Source organism: Piliocolobus tephrosceles, chromosome 8 (genome assembly GCF_002776525.5).
Source record: "Piliocolobus tephrosceles isolate RC106 chromosome 8, ASM277652v3, whole genome shotgun sequence".
Taxonomy (NCBI): Eukaryota; Metazoa; Chordata; class Mammalia; order Primates; family Cercopithecidae; genus Piliocolobus; species Piliocolobus tephrosceles.
The window spans coordinates 133,432,887-133,455,666 of NC_045441.1; the positions used below are offsets into that span (position 1 = coordinate 133,432,887).

Here is a 22,780-nt window from a genome sequence, read left to right on the forward strand (position 1 = left end):
TCAGCACCCATCAATTCGTCATTAATATCAGGTATAACTCCCAATGCAATCCCTCCCCCCTTCCCCCCCATGATAGGCCCCGATGTGTGATGTTCCTCTTTCCGAGTCCAAGTGATGTCATTGTTCAGTTCCCACCTATGAGTGAGAACAAGTGATGTTTGGTTTTCTGTTCTTGTGATAATTTGTTAAGAATGATGGTTTCCAGCTGCATCCATGTCCCTACAAAGGATGCAAACTCATCCTTTTTTATGGCTGCATAATATTCCATTGTGTATATGTGCCACATTTTCTTAATCCAGTCTGTCACTGATGGACATTTGGGTTGATTCCAAGACTTTGCTATTGTGAATAGTGCTGCAATAAACATAAGTGTGCATGTGTCTTTATAACAGCATGATTTATAATCCTTTGGGTATATACCCAGTAGTGGGATGGCTGGGTCATATGGTACATCTAGTTCTAGATCCTTGAGGAATCGCCATACTGTTTTCCATAATGGTTGAACTAGTTTACAATCCCACCAACAGTGTAAAAGTGTTCCTATTTCTCCACATCCTCTCCAGCACCTGTTGTTTCCTGACTTTTGAATGATTCCCATTCTAACTGGTGTGAGATGGTATCTCATTGTGGTTTTGATTTGCATTTCTCTGATGGCCAGTGATGATTTTTTTTTTTTTTGAGACGGAGTCTCGCTCTGTCGCCAGGGCTGGAGTGCAGTGGCACGATCTCGGCTCACTGCAAGCTCCACCTCCCGGGTTCACGCCATTCTCCTGCCTCAGCCTCCCGAGTAGCTGGGACTACAGGCGCCGGCCATCACGCCCAGCTAATTTCTTGTATTTTTAGTAGAGACGGGGTTTCACCGTGTTGGCCAGGATGGTCTCGATCTCCTGACCTTGTGATCCGCCCGCCTCAGCCTCCCAAAGTGCTGGGATTACAGGTGTGAGCCACCGCGCCCGGCCTAGATTTCTTTTATTAAAAAGAAGAGGAAAAGAAAATATATATACTTTCAAAATATTTTGTGCAAGAATTTCAAAGATTCTGAAAGAGGATGGTGGTAGTGAGGAAAGGAATGAACACAAGATATCTCCTAAGACTGTCTTCTTCTGAAGTATGTAATTACTTTAAATAATAACTGCAAAATTGAAAAATAAAGCCTTATAATTTCAAATAAACTACAACAAATGCATCTAATATTTTAATAAATCGATATCATAGCCACAGAAAGAATAAAACTTTGCATTTCAGGTGACAAACTTTAGAGACAATACTCTGCCTGAGATATAACTTAACTACAGAAACACTTCCAAAGTCTTTAATTTCACTCAGTTTTACTGTTTGTATAAATATGCTTATTCTAATTTTGAAACTAATTACTATACATTATAGTATAAAGCAAGTATGCTATTTCAAACCAGAATTTTTTAAAGAAATATAAACATAAAACAAAAAATTTAAAAATTCATATTAAAATTGAATTCAAAATATCAATATTAACTCATGATTTATAGATCTATATGTGTACACATACACATACACACACACAATTTTTCTTAGCTCTGTTCACTGGAAGTCTAAAAGTAATACCACCACACTAGAAATAAACATACTTATTGCTCAGATCTTGGCTTCTAAATATTATTCCCCATACTGAAGTATTTAGAATAATATGATATGGTATCTGCAACATATTTTGGTGGCTCAAAAGAAAACACTTCTATATAAAGATACTAAATGGAATACATGTGATAAAATGTTAAAAATTAAAAATGGTTGAAATACATTGTTCATTGTACTATTTTTAAAAATTCTCTGAATGTGGCCAGGTGCGGTGGCTCACGCCTGTAATCCCAGCACTTTAGGAGGCCAAGACAGGTGGATTACGAGGTCAAGAGATAAGAGACCATCCTGGCCAACATGGTGAAACCCCATCTCTACTAAAAATACAAAAATTTACAAAAATTAGCTGGGCATGGTGGCGTGTGCCTGTAGTCCCAGCTACTCAGGAAGCTGAGGCAGGAGAATCGCTTGAACCTGGGAGGTGGAGGTTGCAGTGAGTCAAGATCACGCCACTGCACTCCAGCCTGGCGAGAGAGTAAGACTCCATCTCAAAAAAAAAAAAAAAAAAAAAAACTGTATGTATAATTTTCATAATTAAAAAATTGATTGGGGAGAAAAAAGCCATATAGATCATGTCATGTCAATGCTGTTATGGATATGTCCCCACTCAAATCTCATCTTGAATTTCAGCTTCCATAATTCCCACGTATTGTGAGAGGGACCCAGTGGGAAGTAAATGAATCATGGGGGCAGGTTTTTCCCATGCTGTTCTCATAATACTGATTAAGTCTTACGAGATCTGCTGGTTTTATAAAGGGCAGTTCCCCTGCACACTCTCCCTTGCCTGCCACCATGTAAGATGTGCTTTTGCTCCTCTTTCACCTTCTGCCATGATTGTGAGGCCTCCCCAGCCATGTGGAACTGTGTGTCCATTAAACCTCTTTTTCTTTATAAGTTATCCAGTCTTGGGTATGTCTTTGTTAGCAGTCTGAGAACAGACAAATACAAATGCTTACTCCTAGGTGAACCTCACAGTGCATAGAAGATACGTAAAACTGGTTATTTTTTTCTTAATCATTTTGGAGCCTTCCATATGTATCTAATAAAATTTAGAGAGTAACTATGGATTCTTATAAAGAAAAGGTTTAGAAGTAGTGTTCGAAAATTCCTAGATTGTTGATGGATTTACCATGGATTCACCATGTTGTTCTATGCATAGTTTCTTCATCTCAGAGGTAGGAAAAATGTACCTAGCTGCTTAGTTAAAAGGGTTGCTGGGAGAATCAAATAAGATGATGATGAAGGTAGTTCATAAATTGTAAAAGTGTTAAGTGTATTAAAGTGTTAAGTATATAAGTGAAAATGTTATTATTTTTCTAATTTTCCATCCTTTTGGATACAGAGGATATTTTATAAATCACGCACACCGGTCAAGAGATTTAGTATATTAATATTCAGTATATCTTCAACGTTTAGACTATCAAATCTACTTAATATTTTATAAGCAGTTTCTCAGTCTGCTTCAGAAAACAATATGAAATTAGGAATACCTCTCCCCTTTTTTGTTTATTCAAAGTAAGTTTCTCTCTGTGTGTGTGTCTATCACCTTAGGTTATATCCTGCTAACCTGCTTTCAAACTCTGAAACTTTTTAAAAAAATATTTCAGTTATGCTATTCTGTATATATCTAAGTCAAATATCATAATTCAGATAATAAAGTTATGAATAACTCATTAGAGCTTTTAAAAGACACACATACTAGTTTTCAAAAAAAAATCTTCAATAGACATGAGATCTAGAATCCTTTCCTTTTTCTTAGTAAAACTGTCTGGTGTTTGTGTGTACTTATATATTACATGTGTTCTATGTGTATGTATGTATTATGGGGGAGGGAGACATCTTACATGATTCCTTGAAAGAGCTTCAAAATATCTAGAGTGAATGTATGGTCTGAATAAATACCCTCCAGTCCCACCTGTCTTAGCTTAACTTTCTTTGTAAAATTTTCCACTTTTCTTCACTTTTAGTTTTGATCACTTTCAGAACAAGTAAGATCAAAATGCTCCCAAATTTAGAGGAAAAAAACCTTAATTGGCTGAGAAGTAGAACAACCCAGCTGGAGTTGTATGGAGCTCTTTATATAGAAACTTTCACTTATGCCAATCTTCTTCCCAGAAGCTCATTTCATTTCCCTGCTGGTAACACTCAAATTACTTCACAGTTCATTGATAACTGCATTGGCAACCTTTTGTTTTCAATCAAAGGAAGATGCTGCAGCAATGCTCAATTGAACTAAGTCTACATGACACAGGGTACCAGTGTTCTTGCCACAGAGGACTGTGGGAGGGAGGATAAAGGAAAAGATGACACCCTGCATGCAATATTCCATTACTTTACCTAGAATTGGATTATGATAAATTATGGTGACAGAGCTCAGACAAATGCTGATGCCATCTTTTCTATTGTTGTACCTGCACACAGCACTCTTAGGGATTGCATCAAGTCTCCAAAACCCAATCTCTGTCACTCATGGTTGAAAATGAAAGGCCAATGTACAAATAAGTTTTTAAACAATTTCCATGAAGATTCAATTTGATATTTCCTCCCTCACTGCTTTGAAATCACTGAGGGTCACAATAGGTTTTTGCTGATGAACATCTTTCTATAAATCTTCCTTGGTGAATGACTTCTTTAAGGTCAAGTAGCCTCTATGCTATGTGGGTGAGGGGCAGGTATCAGGGTAGTGTTTCACTCCTTTCCCCTTGAAACATCATCATATCCAGGTTGCTTTAAAGCCCACCACCACCACCACCATTATCTGCATGTATTTGCTCAGCAGTAACATGCTACCAGCCACCAAAAGTAACAGTCACTACCCCAAGTGAGCACCCAAAATACAAGGAAAAAGGCAATGTCAAAAGGGAAATAAGTGGAGCAAGTTATAGCCTCTGACTCTTAACCAGGGATGTCCAGGCAGCCCACATTTTATAAGAGGAGGCAATACTAGACACTTCTGGTAATGGAATAATGCATTTAGATTATCTAAAACTTCCTATTTAGACTTGGCTAGCGTTAAACTGTGATAACTGCTATTTCATCTTTTATCAAAATATTCAATTATATGTTTTTTAAAGTTCAGAAAAAAGAAGAGTTATAACTCAATGAATTTTGTTTTAGGTTTAGAGTATTTGAGGCCCACAGGAGAAAAAAAAAACATTAAAAAGAAGTGCTTGGTTGTTCCTAATGTTCTTCACCCACTTGCCTCCCAATTCATCTGTCGAAACCTAATCACCAATGTGATAGTATTAAGAGGTAGAGCCTTAGGCAGACAATGAAGTAATGAGGGCAGAGCCCTCATGAATGGGATTAGTGCCTTTATAAAAGAGGCCCTAGAGAGCTCCGTTGCCCCCTCCACCCTGGGAGAACACAGCAAGAAAGAGCCAACCAGCAAAGGGGCCCTTACCAGCCACTGAATCTGCTGGCGTCTTGATCTTGGACTTCCCAATCTCCGTAACTATGAGAGATGAATTTCTATTGTTCATAAAACCAAGTTTAAGGTATTTTGTTATAGAAGCCTGAATAAACGAAGACAAAAGATGATAAAAATGATCCAGACGAAGGAAGTTTAGAGGGTTTATTTGGAAATGCTGCCTAGGAGACAAAAATTTTGAGTAGAGTTTTAAAAGACAAGAATGACTTAAAAATATTTTTGAAAGTATACAGTGAGTTCAAAAAAGCAGAGAAAAGAGTAGTTGTGGAAAGTGTGGACCAGTTTTCACTAGACCAGAAAAGGAGTCTAAAAGGCTTGACACAGAGGTCCACCATGCCTTAGCCCCATACCACAGATGTTCAAGTAGAAGAGGTGGCAAAGGGTTTATAAGAGATGTGGAGCTGGGGGTTGGGCCAGGATATTATTATTATTTTTTTTTTTTGGAAGAAAATATTGGTTCAAAGTAGGGTGAAAAGTACTTCTCCAGTGTATGCTGGTATAATTAGTGTCCATAAATATCTGCAGCATTTTACAGACATGCAGCATGGCAGCTGCACTCTCAGTCATGCTGCACAAGATATAAAGGCAAAATCCCAAATACAGGTGCTATGGTTTTGTTTTTAACTTGGAAAAATGGTCTCACTGAAACAGTTTTATAAGCCATTATTACTTCCCAGTTTAGTACAAAAAATCTACTTCTATAAGAGAACAACAAAAAAGGGTAAACAGTAATACAAAAGAAAACAAATGTATCTCAACTGCCCTTCCCATTTAATACTCAACTCATAGTAATATAGTTTCTACCCATATTGTGCCATAAAAACTTATCAAAATTTCTTCCTGGCTTTCTACCTTATCAAATTTCTTCCTGGCTGCCAAATCCATTGTATCCTATTTATTCTTGACATCCAAACTCATCACTCTTTTGCTTTTTCACATATTGACAATTTTCAAGGTATACCTCCAGGCCAGATCATATATAATTTTAGGCAATTCCATTTGGTTCCAAAGACAGATCTTTCTCTTTATATCCCAGAGTCAACTGCTGATCTTCCCATTTTGATCTGCTCTTCCCATTTGCTCTATCTCGAAGAAGGATAGCACCCAGTTCCCTAATGCAGAATGCAGGTATTACACCGACTCCTCCCACTGCATTTCTCCAGTGAAGACTTCTGAGCACACATCCCAACAAACTCCATCATCTTTCTTTCGCTCTCATGTTTACCTAAGTTTACTCACCATTTGTTCCTTGGATTTCCAAGAGAATTGGTTGGCCTCTGCTTCTTCCATAAACAATCTATACTCCAACCAAATTAAACTTTCTAAAATGTCAATCAAAGTCATTCGTTTGATTAAAAACCCCTTAAAACCTGACCTTTATTCTCAATATAGAGACCATCTTCCTGGGGATTCAAGCAAACCCTCATGCTCTAGAGCCTGCTTCCCTCCAGCTGCACCTCCAACGGCTCCCCGTGATCCAGCAGTTTGCTGTTCCCCAAACATGCCAAGTTCTCTTGTTGCTTTATATTCCTTCCACATTAAATGTCATTATTCCTTTCTTTGCCTGACTTCTTAGCAGTCTTGAGTTCAGGTATCATCTCCATATCACATATGGAGTCTTGATATCATCTCTTAGAAACTATTCAAGTCTCCAAAACTGATTCTCCCTCACTCATGGTTGAAAGGAAAGGTCAATGTTCACATACGTTTTCTAACTATTTCCAAGAAGGTTGAATTTGGTATTTCCTCCTATACTGCTTTGGAATCACTGAGGGATCACCTTAAGTTTTTGCTGATGGATATCTTCCTATAAATATTTCTCAGTGAAAGGCTTCTTTAAGGTCAAAGAGCCTGCATGCTGCGTGGGTGAGTGGCAGGTATTAGGGTTGGGGACCACCGGCCCTGTGTCCTGTCTGGGTAAGATGCTTTATTCCTGCCATCCCCCTAGCTCCCAGTGTTTTCTCACATGTATTTCTGAATTTTAATATTTATTCTGTCTCTTGTACTAAACTGTGAGCAGCAGAATAAAGGCAGTGCCTCTTATTTCTGCACTCTGAGTGCCTACCATAGTGTCTATCGCATCACAGGTATGTACTGAATGTTTGTTTTTGAAGTAATTAAACATGGATAAAACCATAGAGGAAATTTTTCTATGGAGATTTAAAGGGAACACTAGGGCACTTAAAAAATGAGAATTGTATAGCCCTGGAATTTTATTGTCTTATTTCATACTAAAATACAAGGTTTTCCTGCTTACATGTATGAGACTAACACATACTACAACAGGATAGGTTTTTGTGTTATTTTTTTAAATGCCATGTAGAGGAAGAGGAAAAAAAGAACACAAAGGAAAGGGGAAAGAAAAGAAGGAGAGAATGAGTATTGAAAATCGTTCCCTAGAAAGCCAGGCAACGCTTGAAGAGGGAAAAGAAGAAGACGCTTAGCGAAGATGTATCTGTGTGTATTCCATGTGTAGAACAATCTGCTGCACTGGCATGGCACAGCAAACAAGCCAAAGAAAAGAGAGAGCTAGGCAAGGACACAATTTGAAGGTAAAGAGTATTTTGGCCAGGCGTTGAACCCTGAATGGCAAAACTTTCCCAGGGCAACGAGCTGAGGTGGGTGTAGGCCAGGTAGGAACAGGTATTCACAATGTGCCTTTTGGAAGATAGAGGGAGGTTGGGAAGGTCAATGTAACAGGCTATTTCTGGTATGAAATGCCTAGTGGTCCTTTTTCAGACTATTATTGCATCAGATCTTTTTCAATTTCAGTATCAATTACCTACCAAAGCAACACTGCATATAACCTTGGGCAGATCACATGAATGTCTCTGCAACTGCTCATCTATAAAAAGATCTCTAAAGCTTGACACTGTTTACACTATTTAATAGTTTATTACATTTAATAATATATATTTAATAGTTCTGTGATACTTTGTAGTTTATACTAGGAATTCTAAAAGGCCAAGCAACAATAAAATTTACATGAAAGATACAGAGGAAGAATAAAATAATAATGATTATTCCAAAGAAGGGAATTAAAATGGGTAATAAATAGTGTGAGAAGATTTCAGCATTGTCTAGAATTGAGAACTCCCTGTCGCCTACTTGAAATCACGCTGAGAATCACTTCTCTGATGTTATCACTGATGAGGCTGTGCTGGACATGTGCACACAAGGGTAGACCGACCCAGACGCCCAGTTCTCAGCAGAAACCATCAGGCATAGCAAATTTATATCATGAATATTCAGCTTCTTTCTATCAAACCCTCAGCATATTTTATCATATTCGTTACGAGCATTACAAATGTATAATGTAAATAATGTTAGGACATCATATAGTAAATAACTGATCTGGTGAAAGAGAAGAAAAAAAAGAAGCAGCAGCAAAGCGTGACTAAAATGATGAGGAAGAAATATTTACAACATATTTGCAAGTTTGCTCAAGTGAGACAAAAACTGACAGAAGTCTGCTCTGTGCCACCTTCTCCTATATCAGATACTGGAATCCTGAGCGGGAATCACCGAGCAAGGTTTAGGATAATGCAAAAGCCATGCCTTATTAACTCTTGGACATCTCATTTCTTGGTTATAAATCCTATTAACTTGTATTACAAACTGCCATAAAACTTGGAGATAAAAGATAATTTATGCTCAGTGTACAGAAGCTAACGTTTCTGTACTCCTGAGAAGCACAGGACCAGAAAATGAGAAAGCATGTATGTGAAACCTGGAGCCACCCACACTCCACACAGGCAGCATGAGAAACATGGCTCTGAGCACCTGACTCTTCAGCAAGAAGATGGCCTAACTAGTTACTGACATCAGCCATGTTTCGTGTCTGAAATGTCTGTCATCTATTTCATAGCGTCCCCTCCTCATAAAAGGTGATGATGTCTTATCAAGAACACATTTCTGGAAGTAAAACAGGGATGTTTATTTTAAGGAAGGGACTATTTTGGATTCTATTTTGAATTTTCTATTTTTCAAATGGCAAATTGAACATTCCTACAAAGTAAATGCTACCTACCAAGGTTTTCACTCAGAATGACATTGACCCGTAGTAAGTGAAATATGCCAAAAATACAATATGAAAAACCTTACATGCTAAAAAAACAACCAGTTAAAAAAATTCCACACGTCTTTCCATATTCATTTTGAACTGGAACTACCTCACTGTATCCTTGTTTTAAAACTCAATTTATAACTAATAAAAATACATCACAGAGAGGGGACTGAAAAGAGAACACAAACTTCAGACTGAAACAATCTATACACTTTAAGTGAATTGCTACTATGACGTATAGGTCAGTCCCAAATGATGAATCTTAATGAATGGAAGATAATTACTTATTTGCACAACCTAGTCTCATGAGAGTCTCACATATAAACACTCCAAAAGAAACAGAGAACATCACAGAAAGTCTAAGATGATATGAGGATAGACTTTTTAAAAAAAAGATCAAGAAAAGCGCATTCTGGTTCCAGGGACTAGGACTATTCTAGCCAATTAAAATTAGTGTAGCAGATATAACACAAGCTCTCTTACCAAGTTACTAGACTAAAAAAATTATCAGATAAGCAGTTGCTATAAGATGACTTATTCCTCCTATTGTTATCTTTAATTTCAGATCATCTAATTGAAAAAAATTTCTAGGACACACTAGGCTCAAATCTAACACTCATAATAATTAACATTTATATTGAATTTTTACCACTTTTAAAATACTTCAGCAAAGCTTAATGGTAAATCATTTAGTCTGCTTAAATGACAAAAGATTATTGTTAAATGTAAATTTTATTATAAAACTTCAGAAAGTCATTTTTCTTTAAGGATACAGCAACAAGATGAGGTATACCCTTACAGTGCATCCAAGATTTATCTCACTTGAAAATAATATCATAGGGGGAAAAAAAAATATATATATATATATGTGTGTGTGTGTGTGTATGTGTAGGTACATATATGTACACATATATACACACACACATATATATTTATATATACACATGCACACACCAACCGGCCATCAGTTATACACTGTTTATGGATAATTACCAGCCTATGGGTTGTGACTTTTTTCAAGAGTTCATTATTTGCATCTTAGTCCATTAACCCCATGAAGGAGGAAATGTAGTGTTGTGGAAAAAGTGCTGAGACAAAGCACTTCACTGTGTGACCATATTATCCTGCTTTTCTCCCAGTATTGTTATAAGGCTCAGATAAGATGCTTCTTGTAAAAGTATCAGTATTATCTTCCCCCTCAACAATTGTATGTTAACTTTAATTTAAAACAATACATTAAAAAATGTAAAGTTTTTTTTTTTTTTTTGAGATGGAGTCTCGCTCTGTTGCCCAGGCTGGAGTGCAGTGGCGCGATCTCGGCTCACTGCCACCTCCACCTCCCGGGTTTACGCCATTCTCCTGCCTCAGCCTCCTGAGTAGCTGGGATTACAGGCGCCCGCCCCCACACCCGGCTAATTTTTTGTATTTTTAGTAGAGACAGGGTTTCAACGTGTTACCCAGGATGGTCTCGATTTCCTGACCTCGTGATCTGCCCGCCTCAGCCTCCCGAAGTGCTGGGATTACAGGTGTGAGCCATCGCGCCAGGCCAAAAATTTTAAGTTTTAAAGTCATTCTTTATTTGGCACTAAAGCATATGAGACATTTTCTTAAGCCTACTTTCGCAATATTTTTAAATGATTTCAGCTTAAATATATAACATTTCTCCTGCATGTCCTGACTGTGATTGTATATTCTAGAAACATTGAACAGTCTGCTGTAGATCCATTCTGAATACGTTCCCCAAAGTATGTACGCCATGTAACATATAGGCACATTCAATGCATGTATCACATATATTAACAACACCATTATATGAAATAACACCTGACAGAGCCAGTTCAGTGCCAATGGTGCAAGTCTCATTTCTAGGATGTAGAATGCTTCTGTGCAGTAATTTTACAGTAGGTTTTTTTCTTTTGAGACGAAGTTTTGCTCTTATTGCCCAGGCTAGAATGCAGTGGTGCAATCTCAGCTCACTGCAACCTCCACCTCCCGGGTTCAAGTGATTCTCCTACCTAAGCCTTCTGAGTAGCTGGGATTACAGGCACGCACCACCATGCCTGGCTAATTTTGTATTTTTTAGAGACAGGGTTTCACTACGTTGGTAAGGCTGGTCTTAAACTCCCAACTTCAGGTGATCGGCCCGCGTCGGCCTCCCAAAGTGCTGGGATATGAGCCACCACGCCTGGTCTATAGGAGTTTTTAACTGATTTTTAGTATTAATCCCATTCACAGGTATACAATTAAAACTTGTTACCAGTATGGTGGATCACATGAGATCCATCCATACCTTAAATCCCCAAACATATTCACTTCAACATATGCTTTTGTGTTACTAATTTTCTTGCTATTTTCTTACTAAGAGTGAAAGAAGAGCAGAGAGTCACGCTGTGTCTCGAGAAAGAACTCTCTAGAACAGAGTGGCCAAGATGAGCAAAGGCTGAACTGCTAACCCCACAGGTGGAAGCCTGTGCCTGCCATTGTCACTACTTTAAAGAACAGAGAGTGTAATCTTGCATGAGCATTTTGCACCACACTATGTAATAATTACTTCATTAGGATAAGGTAATTTTATAGTTATTCCAATGACACAAAATCAAAATTATCAGAGAGAATCTACATTGCATTATATTTGGGGATTTGGCTACACAGGTACTCTTAACATGTTTACCACTTTAGAGAACTGGGGATTCTGCCTTAATAACTAAAGTCTAACACACTGGATGTTATATTCCTATAAGTTATGTAGGGTCATGATTCCAGAATTTCTTTCAAGATATCCGTGGCTGGCAGTTTGAGAGAGACTTGCTTTGTACGTCAGTGTTTCCTCTTCCTGGGCCCACAAGCTTCCGTTCCTAGACGGCCTTTGCAGTTGGGCTGGGGCAGCAGAACTTCATTCCCACAGAAGGTGACACAGGTCACAGGCAGGCCTGGCCTCTAAAAAATGTGGTGCCACATTCTAGCAATCAGTTTCCCTGCTTCAACAATGTGTTCCAGTTAGCTTAGATATACAGTGTGTGGGATCCCTCTCAAACCACATCAGATATTCTATTAATAAGAGAAAAAAAAACTTAATAAACCTAATTTTGGATAAGCCTCTCAGATCTGGAGTTGATCATTACTGCAATATAGACGGGTGGGGGTAACTGAGGTACATAGGCAATATGAGAGATTAGTGCTCTGGCCAACTGAAGACAATAAAAATACTAAAAAATAAATAAATAAATAAGAGAATCTTCTAAAATGCATCAAATGTATCTTTCTTAAAAACAGAATTCTAGGAGGCAGAGGCTGCCGTGAGCCGAGATCACGCCACTGCACTCCAGCCTGGGCAACAGAGGGAGACTGTGTCTCTAAAAAAAAAAAAAGAAAAAGAAAAGAAAAAAGAAAAAAGAATTTTGCCCAGAAGCCAAAAACTACCTTTTGATATAAAAATAAGGCCAAGGCTAACTTTCATCTGGAGAGTGTTTGGCAAATCAGATGAACCCGAGCTTCAGTTTCTAAAGCCCCCAAGTATGGAAGGTTGTCAGAAGACAAAGCCCAAGGCCTGCCCAAGGTGGACATCTAAAAGGATGCTGTGCCACATAAAGCAGAGATCCGAAATATCAAGATGAATATGAGCAACACTCCCACTGGACTGCTAGGAAAAGTGGACAACCAAACCTTGGCACTCCACAGCTGAGAAGATGAAAAAAGTCTCCCCTGAGCATTTGTAAGCAGACATCAATTTCTCAGCAGTGTTACATTCGGAATCTACACGGACAATGTGGTCCAAAAAAGTCTCAGACAAAATGTCCTAAGTAGGTAGTGCTCCCACAGAACTGGGCTACAAGTCCACTCAGCAGCCAGGCAAAAGCAAATGTAAATTCTCCCTGGATTTACTTTTAACCCACGCCTCAAACAATTCGCACACTTAAAGTTCTCAGAAATGTGAGGTCCCGGCCCAAAATCATAAAACAGAGAAGGAACTGAGGTCACGAAATATGAAAGCAAAAGTGAACATAAAAGGCAGCAGGCTTACATTAGAATTATTCTAGACTATAAAACCGGTTTGATAATTATGTTTTCAGAAAGAGCCCTTTGAAAATGTGAGTAAAGGGCAAGCATGTAAGAAAGAATACTCATGGCAGGAATTAAAAATGCAGAGGGTGGGTCGAGTGGCAGATAGGAAGAGCTGAGGCGGGACAGTGAACAGAACACAGAGGTGGTGAAGAACTTCAGAACGCAGCCCAGAGAGATTAAGACATAGAAAATATGAAAGTGCTGAGATGTATATGATGCAAGTAGAGGATCTTAAATACATTTAATAGGAGGTACAGAAGAAAAGAGAAAAATAGGGCACTATTTGAAAACATAATGGTTGAGGGTTTTCCAGAAATGATGACAGACAACAATCTGTAGCTGGAAGCAAATCCAATGAATCCCAAGCCAAATGTATTTCAGAAAGTTCATAATTATACCAATTATAGGGAAAATACAGAAACCCAAAACAGTAAAAATACCTTAACATAGAAGTCATATTTTAGATATAGCTTTTCCTATCAGTGAATCTGCTAATTATAATTTTAAGAAGTATTGTACTACATCTTTAACTAGTAATAGATTGACCAGAGCATCTATACAGAGACAAGTTATGACTGCATACTTTAGCAGTCATACCATCAATTCAATGCAATATAACAAAGCTCAATGCTTCACCATAGTAGTAAGTTTCAAACTTCAGTAACTGTTGGGAATCTATGGGTATTTAACCAATACATAATTTGATAAGAAATCTAAAAAGCATATCTGTACTGCTAACCAAAATCTTATAATGACTTTCCAAAACCTATGACAAAAAGAAGTTCACATTCCATTGTGTGGAATTTAAAGCCCTTCACAATCAGTATCCCAATTAGTTTTCTCGTCTTATCTTCTGGCATTTTTCCATCCACACCCCATATTTTAGCTGCACAGAATTACCTGCAAATCCCGTAACATATCCTGCATCTCCATGTTTCTTTTCTGGCTCCTCTTGAATTAAATAACTTTCCCATCATCTTCCACAGCAAGAATCTACTCATCCTTGAATATTCTGTTGAATTGTAAGCTCAGTAGAAGGTATGTTTCATGAAAAGATTTCTGTTTATATTGTTAACTGCTCTATCCCTAGAAAGGAGCCTGACAAATAGCAGGTACTCTGTAAATGTCTGTTGAAGTAATTGAGTGAAGACAACATGAGTGCCTCTGTGAAGACTTTTCTCACTACACACATGCCCCAGTTTTCTATTATTTCACTTTTTGGTACTAATCTTTCAACACTGCATTATGATTACATTTGTATAAATGGATCTTTCATTACACTTAATCTGGAGAGCAAAGATCATATGCCAGTATTTATTTTTATCCTTCATTGCCATGCAGTGCAACAAATAGGCAGAAGGCAGTCTGTAAGTGTTGACTAAATAAATGGATAGTATTGTTTGAAATCTGAATTCTTCTCTTCTACTTATATCCAGAAAGCAACATGGCTGAGACACACAAAGAGCCAGGAAAAAAAAAAATGCAAAACTGGCTAAAGTATAGTGAGCATGCACTAAACCCACCCTATTAACCTATTAGCCAAACCACAATTTCTAACTGCAGATGGTAGGTAGGGCAGAAGCAAAATTGTAAGCAGTAGACTATAATGAGAGGCAAACATGGAAAGATCTGTCCACTATCTTCAAAAAAAAAAAAACCAAAAAGTTACCAAATGATACTTTTAAACTGAAGTCCACCAATAAACCTCATAAAATGTGTTTGTTTAGTAAGAATTCTGTTCTATGCACTACACTGAGAGAAAATGTCGTTAATGTTTATCATTGGAAATGAAAGACATCATTAGAAATTATTCTGAGACAGAGAAACTAATCACCAGGCAACTTATGAATAGTAAAAGCTCAAGATTGTCTTCTAAGTGCCTAATGAAATCAAACCCAGTTTCCAATTATATCCAATTATAATGACAACACTCAAAATACATAAGAATCACATTAGCAACATTTGCCAAGCCTTGTGTTTCCCCTATTGAGGTTTTTCTCAAATGTCATTCACATTCAGCTGTTCAAAACGCAAAAGTGCTCAATTTAATTCTTAGTCGATTTAGAGTTACAACATTTTATCTTGTTTTCTAGACATAACAAAACTTAAACTTTCAGGATTCTCCTCCACATTTTTGCTGGTCAGTGACCTAAGGCAAAACCAAAGTGGCCACAAGAAAGCACACATGATCAGTTCCACTCACAGTTCAAAGCCCCAAGCAGGGCCAATGTTTTCTCCTAGTCTGCTCAAGTGGTAGAAGCTTTGTGAAGGAAAGGGCTCACATTATAGTCTCTTTTGACTTACTGGTTGGAGCAGGTAGATCAGCGATTCCTCTTGGATTATTATAATTGGAAAAGGAGTGATGTGAGTCGCTCGGAACAAGGTATTCACAGATGCCATAATCTGGTCAAAACGCCCAGCGAGGCCTCCCAGTGTCACAATCACATCAACCTAAGCAAGGAAGGTAAAACAGGGAGTCACATATAGTCACATATAAAAAATGAGTAAAAATACAGAATATTGTTGTTTATGTTTTAAAATAATACATAATAATACATAAAATAAAAAGGCTTAATGTGTGATCCATAAAGATGGCGTGAGTTTAGAATAATAGTCTGTTAACCAAGCACCAACAGAACCTATTCAATTCCCAGAGAAATAAGTCGTATCAGGTCATGAAGCCAAATGTTGTGTTTCTCTGGTTCAATGGTTATACCAGGGATTTTGCAGAGTGCTTTACATACAAGATGTTCAAGAGTTTGACAAATGAATAAGTGAAGATATTGCAAGAAAAGACTCATTAGCCTAAGGAAGAAATAGATAATTGCCATGCTGTGGGAATGTATACTTCAAAATGGGGTTCCATAACGACACTAAAAGTAAATTACAGAGAAGAACCAAGTTCTGAAATGAGTTTCCTATTTGTGACCTTATCAGAATGTAAGAAGAATGGGAGTTTTTACTAAGGGTAACATGCTTCACATTAAGCTTAAAATATTTTAAGACAGCCAAACCAGTAACTAAGAGTATAACTGAATTGTTTGTAACACAAAGGGTAAATGCTTCAGGGGATGGATAACCCAGTTTCCATGATGTGATTATTATACATTGCGTGCCTGTACTAAAATATCTGTGTGTTCCCCAGAAATATACCCACCTAGTATGTACTCAGGAACATCAAAAGTTAAAAATCAAAGAAACCAGGCAGGCTGGGTGCAGTGGCTCACGCCTGTAATCTCAGCACTTTGGGGACTGAGGCAAGCGGATCACGAGGTCAAGAGATCGAGATCATCCTGGCCAACATGATGAAACGCCGTCTCTACTAAAAATACAAAAATTAGCTGGGCCCATGTGGTGGTGCGCACCTGTAGTCCCAGCTACTGGGGAGGCTGAGGCAGGAGAATCATTTGAACCCAGGAGGCAGAGGTTGTGGTGAGCCAAGATTGCGCCATTGCACTCCAGCCTGGGTGACAGAGTGAGACTATGTCTCACCAAAAAAAAAAAAAAAAAAAGAAAAGAAAAGAAAGAAAAAGAAAAAAAGAAACAGAAACCAGACAAACCATACATCTAAAGGATCTATTATTCTCCTTAGAGATCTTTTTAGAATTCAAAGAATTAGGTTTTGTGGCTCAGAAAGACCATGTAATCTAGGAAGTATGTATTACTCCAAATACACAGGCAATGTCCAGGACATCTGTTAATATTCAGAGGAAAGAGTTAACTTGTAAGCAATTAGACATAGACTTATCAAAGGGATGGCTTCTGTTTGAGATATCAAGTTAGGTAAATCATTTCTATTTATGTTTTGGAGGCCTTATTAAGAAGGCCTCTATAGACCTGTTGGGAAAGGCCCAGAGATTATTTATGGCTTCAGGAAAACTAGAGCATTTGCTTTAAACTGAAGAGAAATACATAAATAAGAAATTGTATACGAAATATAGAGAAAGTTCTAAGGCTGCAGTAAAAAGCTCATGGCATATTCCTATCCACATAATCCTAAATTCATATCAGAAGCAAGGCCTGAGAAAAGTTTATTCACTATACAGAATCTGAAATCCCCTTTTTAGGTTCTCAATTTTTCATTACTATATGCTAAGCCTTGAGGGATCCCATAACCTTTAATCCCCATCTTCTACAATGGGATATCATGATGAATAAGCAGTATCTGTAAATCAATCATTAAAATTTTCAGAAGAAAGTAGCAGCAAGATTACCTCTCATCACTACTCATTTTCCCTACAGGAAGTATTTAGCAAGATTGATTAAAAACACGAGGATCAATGCAAGCTGCAGGTGGGACAGAAAAGGAATTGGCTTTGGATCATTTTTGCAGTTCTCTAGTTCTGGCTGTAAGTAGGACATCTGATATTCACAGAGATATCAGAAAGAGGACAGAGTATTAAATCTAAAATAGACCATTATAGACTGCAAGTGTGTCTTTTCTGTGTGAACCCAAACCCCTGTGCATTTATTTCTAACATCACCCAGTCATACTTTGTGATAAACATTGACATACTTGTGAATCTCTCCTTCTAGAGGAGACCTATGGATCAAAGCCGCTAGCACAGTGTTTGCAATAGAGTAGACAACAGGTGTTTACTGAGCTTCCCTTGAGCATATAAATACTCAGGAAAAACTGAATAAATAACCAGAGAGGCAAGAAGCTAATTATTAGGCTGAGTTAACATCACCTACCTAACTCCTACAAAATAGTACTTTCTTACTTGGAAATGATTTCAACAGGTAGTAGCTTTTGAAAAAAGCAAACACGTCTTATTTATTAGCTCAGATATACATCTGATGCTTTTATAAGCTTCATTTACAAGCTAATGACAAGAAAAACTAACCAATGTTTGCGGATTACTTACCATGTGCTAGGAAATATCCTAAACACTTAGAATATATCAGCAAAGAACACATAAGCCTCTGCCTTCATGGAGTTAATATTCAAATGAAGGATAATACACACTTCATAAAAAGGTTTTTTTATATGAATATATAAGTTACAATGTGAAAAAGGTGGTAAATGCTAAAAAAGAATAATAGAGTAGAGAAAGGAAGATAAAAAATGGTTGGGGGAATGTTTCAACTTTAAATAAGACAGCTACAGTAGGCTGCATTGGAAAAGTAATATAGTAGACAAAGACTTGAAAGAAGTTGAGGGAATTAGCCACATATGTGGATACGTGGGGCAGGACAATAGGGGGCAGGATGATGTTTCAGAGAACAGACTATAGTAATATAGGGACAATGTTACATGGCTACAGGCATTGGCAAAGAGCTTTAGGAGTTAAGTTGCTAGAGCAAAATGAAAAATTGGTAGAAGTAGGAAAAATCAGAGTAAAATGCAAGTGTTAGATTTGTAGAGAGCTTAAGTCATTGTAAAGTCCCTGGTTTTTATTAACATTAAACGGGGGGCCATTCTGGGCTGAGGATTGATATGATCTAGTATTTTAAAATGTCACCATGTGGAGTGTGTTGAGAATAAACTGTGAAAAGGCAAGAAGTCAGGAGATAAAAAGAGATCATTATAGTAATACAAATAAGAGATAAGTTTGCTACCCTTTATTACTGCATCAAACATGAATACTCAAGGCATCAACACAGCAAAACTCAGTGGTCAATTCCCAGTCCTTTTATTATTTAATCCTTCAGCAATATCTGACAAGTGAAAAAAAGTAAGGATTGCTTAAGAGACTTATGTGACACCATCAAGTATAATAACTTACACATTATTAGCGTACTAGAAGAACAAGAGAAAGAGAAAAGAACAGAAAATACATTCGAAGAAAAAATGGCAGAAAACATCCCCAGCCTGGGGAAGGAAATAGAAAGCAAATCCAAGAAGCCTATGATAAATCAAATAAGATAAATCCGAAAAAGACCCACACCAAGACACATCATAATCAAAATGTCAAAAGTTAGGATGTTGAAAGCAGCAAGGACAAAGTGAATTGTCACATGTAAATAAATCTCCATAAAAGTATCAGTGTATTTCTCAGCAGAAATCTCGCAGGACAGAAGGGAGTTAAATCATATATTCAAAATCCTGAAGGGGGGTGGGGGTTGTTCTGTCAACCAAGAATACTACTCCCAGCAATCCTGTCTTTTGAAAATGAAGAGGTAATAAACACTCAGACAAACAAAAACTGAGAGAGTTTATCACCACTAGACTTGTCTTATAAGAAATGCCAGAGAGAGTTCTTCAAGCAGAAGAAGAGGACACTAATTAGTAACATTAAAATATATGAAAGTATAAAACTTTAAGTATAAAAGCAAGTCTACTGTCAAATCCAATACACTCTAACAACGAAACAGTGCTGGGTAAACAATTATACCTCCAGTATAAAGGATAAAAGGCAAAATCACTAAAAACAAAACTACAGCTTTAATAATTTTTCAAGTGATTGTGTTATAAAAAACATAAAGCAAGACATTAAAAACATAAAGTGTGGGAAATAGAAGAGTAAATGTGTAGTATGTGTATGGGATCAAAATTAAGCTGTTACCAATTTGAAATAGCCAGTTTTAAGTATGTTTTATGTAAGCCTCAGGGTAACCACAAAGCAAAATCCTCTAAGAGATACAAAAGATAAGAAGAAAAGATCTAAAGCATACTACTACAGGGAGCCACCCATCAAACCACAAAAAAAAGAACAGAAGATCTCAAAAACAACTGCTCTACAGAAAACAATGAACAAAATGGCACTAGTAAGTCTGCACCTATCAGTAATTATATAAATGTAAATGGATTAACTTTTCCAGTCAAAAAGCATAGAGTGGTTGAATATATTGTTGTAAAGACTCAACATGGAATGCCTTTTTTATTCCTTCATTTTCAGTCTATGAGTGTCCTTTAAAGACTTGCTTTACTTTAAACGACACTCATAGGCTGAAAGTGAAGGACTAAAAAAGACATTCCATGAAAATGGAAACAAAAAGAATGCAGGGGCAGCTATACATAATACAAACAAAACAGACTTCAGGTAGAAACAGTAAAAATAGACAAAGAAGATTCTTATATACTGACAAAGGGGTCAGTTCATCAAGAGGATATGACAATTGTAAATATATGTCCACCCAACATTGGAGCACCTAAATATATAAAGTAAACATTAAGAGATCTGAAAGGAGACGAAGACTTCAACACAATAATAGTAGGACATTTCAATACCCCGCTTTAAACATCAGACAGGTCACCCAGACAGAAAATCAGTAAGAAAACACTGGACTTGAACTGTACTTTAAAGTACCACAAATGGACCCAAAAGACATACCCAGAACATTCTATCCAACAGCAACAGAAGACACACTCTTCTTAAGTGCACAAGGAACATTCTCCAGAATAGATCATATGTTAGGTCATGGAACAAGTCTAACAAATTTAAGAAGATAAAAATCATATTAAGTATCTTCAACATAGTCCTGAAAGTCCTAGCCAGAGCAATTAGGCAAGAGAAAGAAATAAGTATCCAAACAGGAAAGGATGAAGTGAAATTATATCTGTTTGTTAATGTCATGATCTTATTAATATATACAGAAAATCCTAAAGAAGCTACCAAAAAATGGTTTAAACTGATAAATTCAGTAAAGTTGTAGGGTGCAAAATAAAAAATCAGTAGTTTCTATATAGTAACAATGAACTGTCTGAAAAAGAAGTGAAGAAAACAATCCCATTAATAATAGGACCAAAAGAAAATTTACGAGTAAATTTAACTAAATTATAAGTGAAAGATCTGAATATTAAAAACTATAAAACATTAATTAAAAAATTAAAGATGACACAAATAAATGAAAAGATATCCCATGTTCTTCAATTGGAAGAATATTGTTAAAATATCCATATTACTCACAACACTACAGATTCAATGCAATCCCTATAAAAATTCCAATGTAGTTCTTCACAGAAATAGAAAAAAAATTCATAAAATTCATATGGAGTCACAAAAGACACCAAATAGACAAAGCAATCTTCAGTAAAAAGAAGAAAGCTGGAGGTATCATACTACCAGATTTCAAAATATATTACAATGCTATAGTAATCAAAACAGCATGATACTGACAGAAAAACAGATAAATCAACCAATGGAATAGGATAGGGAGCTCCAAAATAAACCCACATATCTATGGTCAATTGATTTTCAACAAAATTGTGAAGAACACACATTGAAGAAAGTGTAGTCTCTTCAATAAATGATGTTGGGAAAACTAGATATCTATGTACGAAAGAAAGAAACTGGAGGCCAGGCATGGTAGTTCATGCTTGTAATCCCAGAATGTACGGAGGCCAAAGCAAGAGGACTGCTTGAGGCCAGGAGTTCAAGACCAGCCTAGGCAACATAGCAAGACTCCCATCTCTGCCAAAAAAAAAAAAAAAAATTAAAATTAAAAATAAATAAATAAAAGCTAAAAAGTAAAAAAAAAATTAGCTTTGCATGGTGGCATGCATCTGTAGTCCTAGCTACTTGGGAAGCTGAGGCAGAAGGATCGCTTGAGTCTGGGAGTTGTTTGGGTCCTTACCTCACCCCTTATGAAATAATCGACTCAAAATGTATGAAGGATTTACACATACGAGCAGAAACCATAAAACATAAGAAGAAAACATGGAGAAAAAGCTCTAAGACTGACATCGTTCTGGGTAGAAACTTCTTAGATAATGACCCCAAAATCACAAGTAACAAGGGCTAAAATAGACAAATGGGATTGGTTCAAACTAAAAGACACCTGCACAGTGATAGAAACAATTAATAAAGGAGGCACCCATGAGCTGGGAGAAAATATTTGCAAATCATACATCAGATAAGGGGCTACTATTCAAAATATACAAGAAACTCAGACTACTCTGTAACAAGATAACAAATAACCCTTTTTAAAAAATAATATTTATTATTTTTTATTATTATACTTTAAGGTCTAGGGTACATGTGCACAATGTACAGGTTTGTTACATATGTATGCATGTGCCATGTTGGTGTGCTGCACCCATTAACTCATGATTTACATTAGGTATATCTCCTAATGCTATCCCTCCCCACTCCCTCACCCCGCAACAGGCCCCGGTGTGTGATATTCCCCTTCCTGTGTCCAAGTGATCTCATTGTTCAATTCCCACCAATCAGTGAGAACATGTGGTGTTTGGTTTTTTGTCCCTGTGATAGTTTGCTCAGAATGATGGTTTCCAGTTTCATCCATGTCCCTACAAAGGACATGAACTCATCCTTTTATATGGCTGCATAGTGTTCCATGGTGTATATATGCCACATTTTAACCCTTTTAAAATATAGGCAAAGGATTTAAAGACATTTCTCAAAAGAAAACATAGAAATGGCCAACAGATATGTGAAGGAATGCTCATCATGGTCTAATTATCAGATGAATGCAAATTAAAACCACAATGAATTATTACCTCATAACTTTTAGATTGGCTATTATCAAAGAGTTGAAAGATAAGTGTTGGTGAAGATGTGGGGAAAAGAGAACCCTTATACATACACTTTTGGTGGTTTTACAAATGAGTACAGCTATATAAAGAAATGTATAGAATTTCCTCTAAAAACTGAAAATAGAATCACAATACGATCCAGCAATCCCACTACTGGGACATA

At 36.9% G+C, this 22,780-nt stretch overlaps 1 protein-coding gene across 3 annotated transcripts in view; it reads right to left on the minus strand.

Annotated features, from left to right (window-relative positions):
• Positions 1 to 22,780, minus strand: part of TPK1 (thiamin pyrophosphokinase 1) — a 383,349-nt gene that overhangs the window by 121,905 nt on the left and 238,664 nt on the right. For all 3 annotated transcript variants that reach the window (XM_023191035.2, XM_023191036.2, XM_023191037.2), the window contains one exon: positions 15,480 to 15,626. In XM_023191035.2, the coding sequence (XP_023046803.1) occupies positions 15,480 to 15,626 (147 nt within the window). The remainder of the gene's footprint in view (positions 1 to 15,479; positions 15,627 to 22,780) is intronic.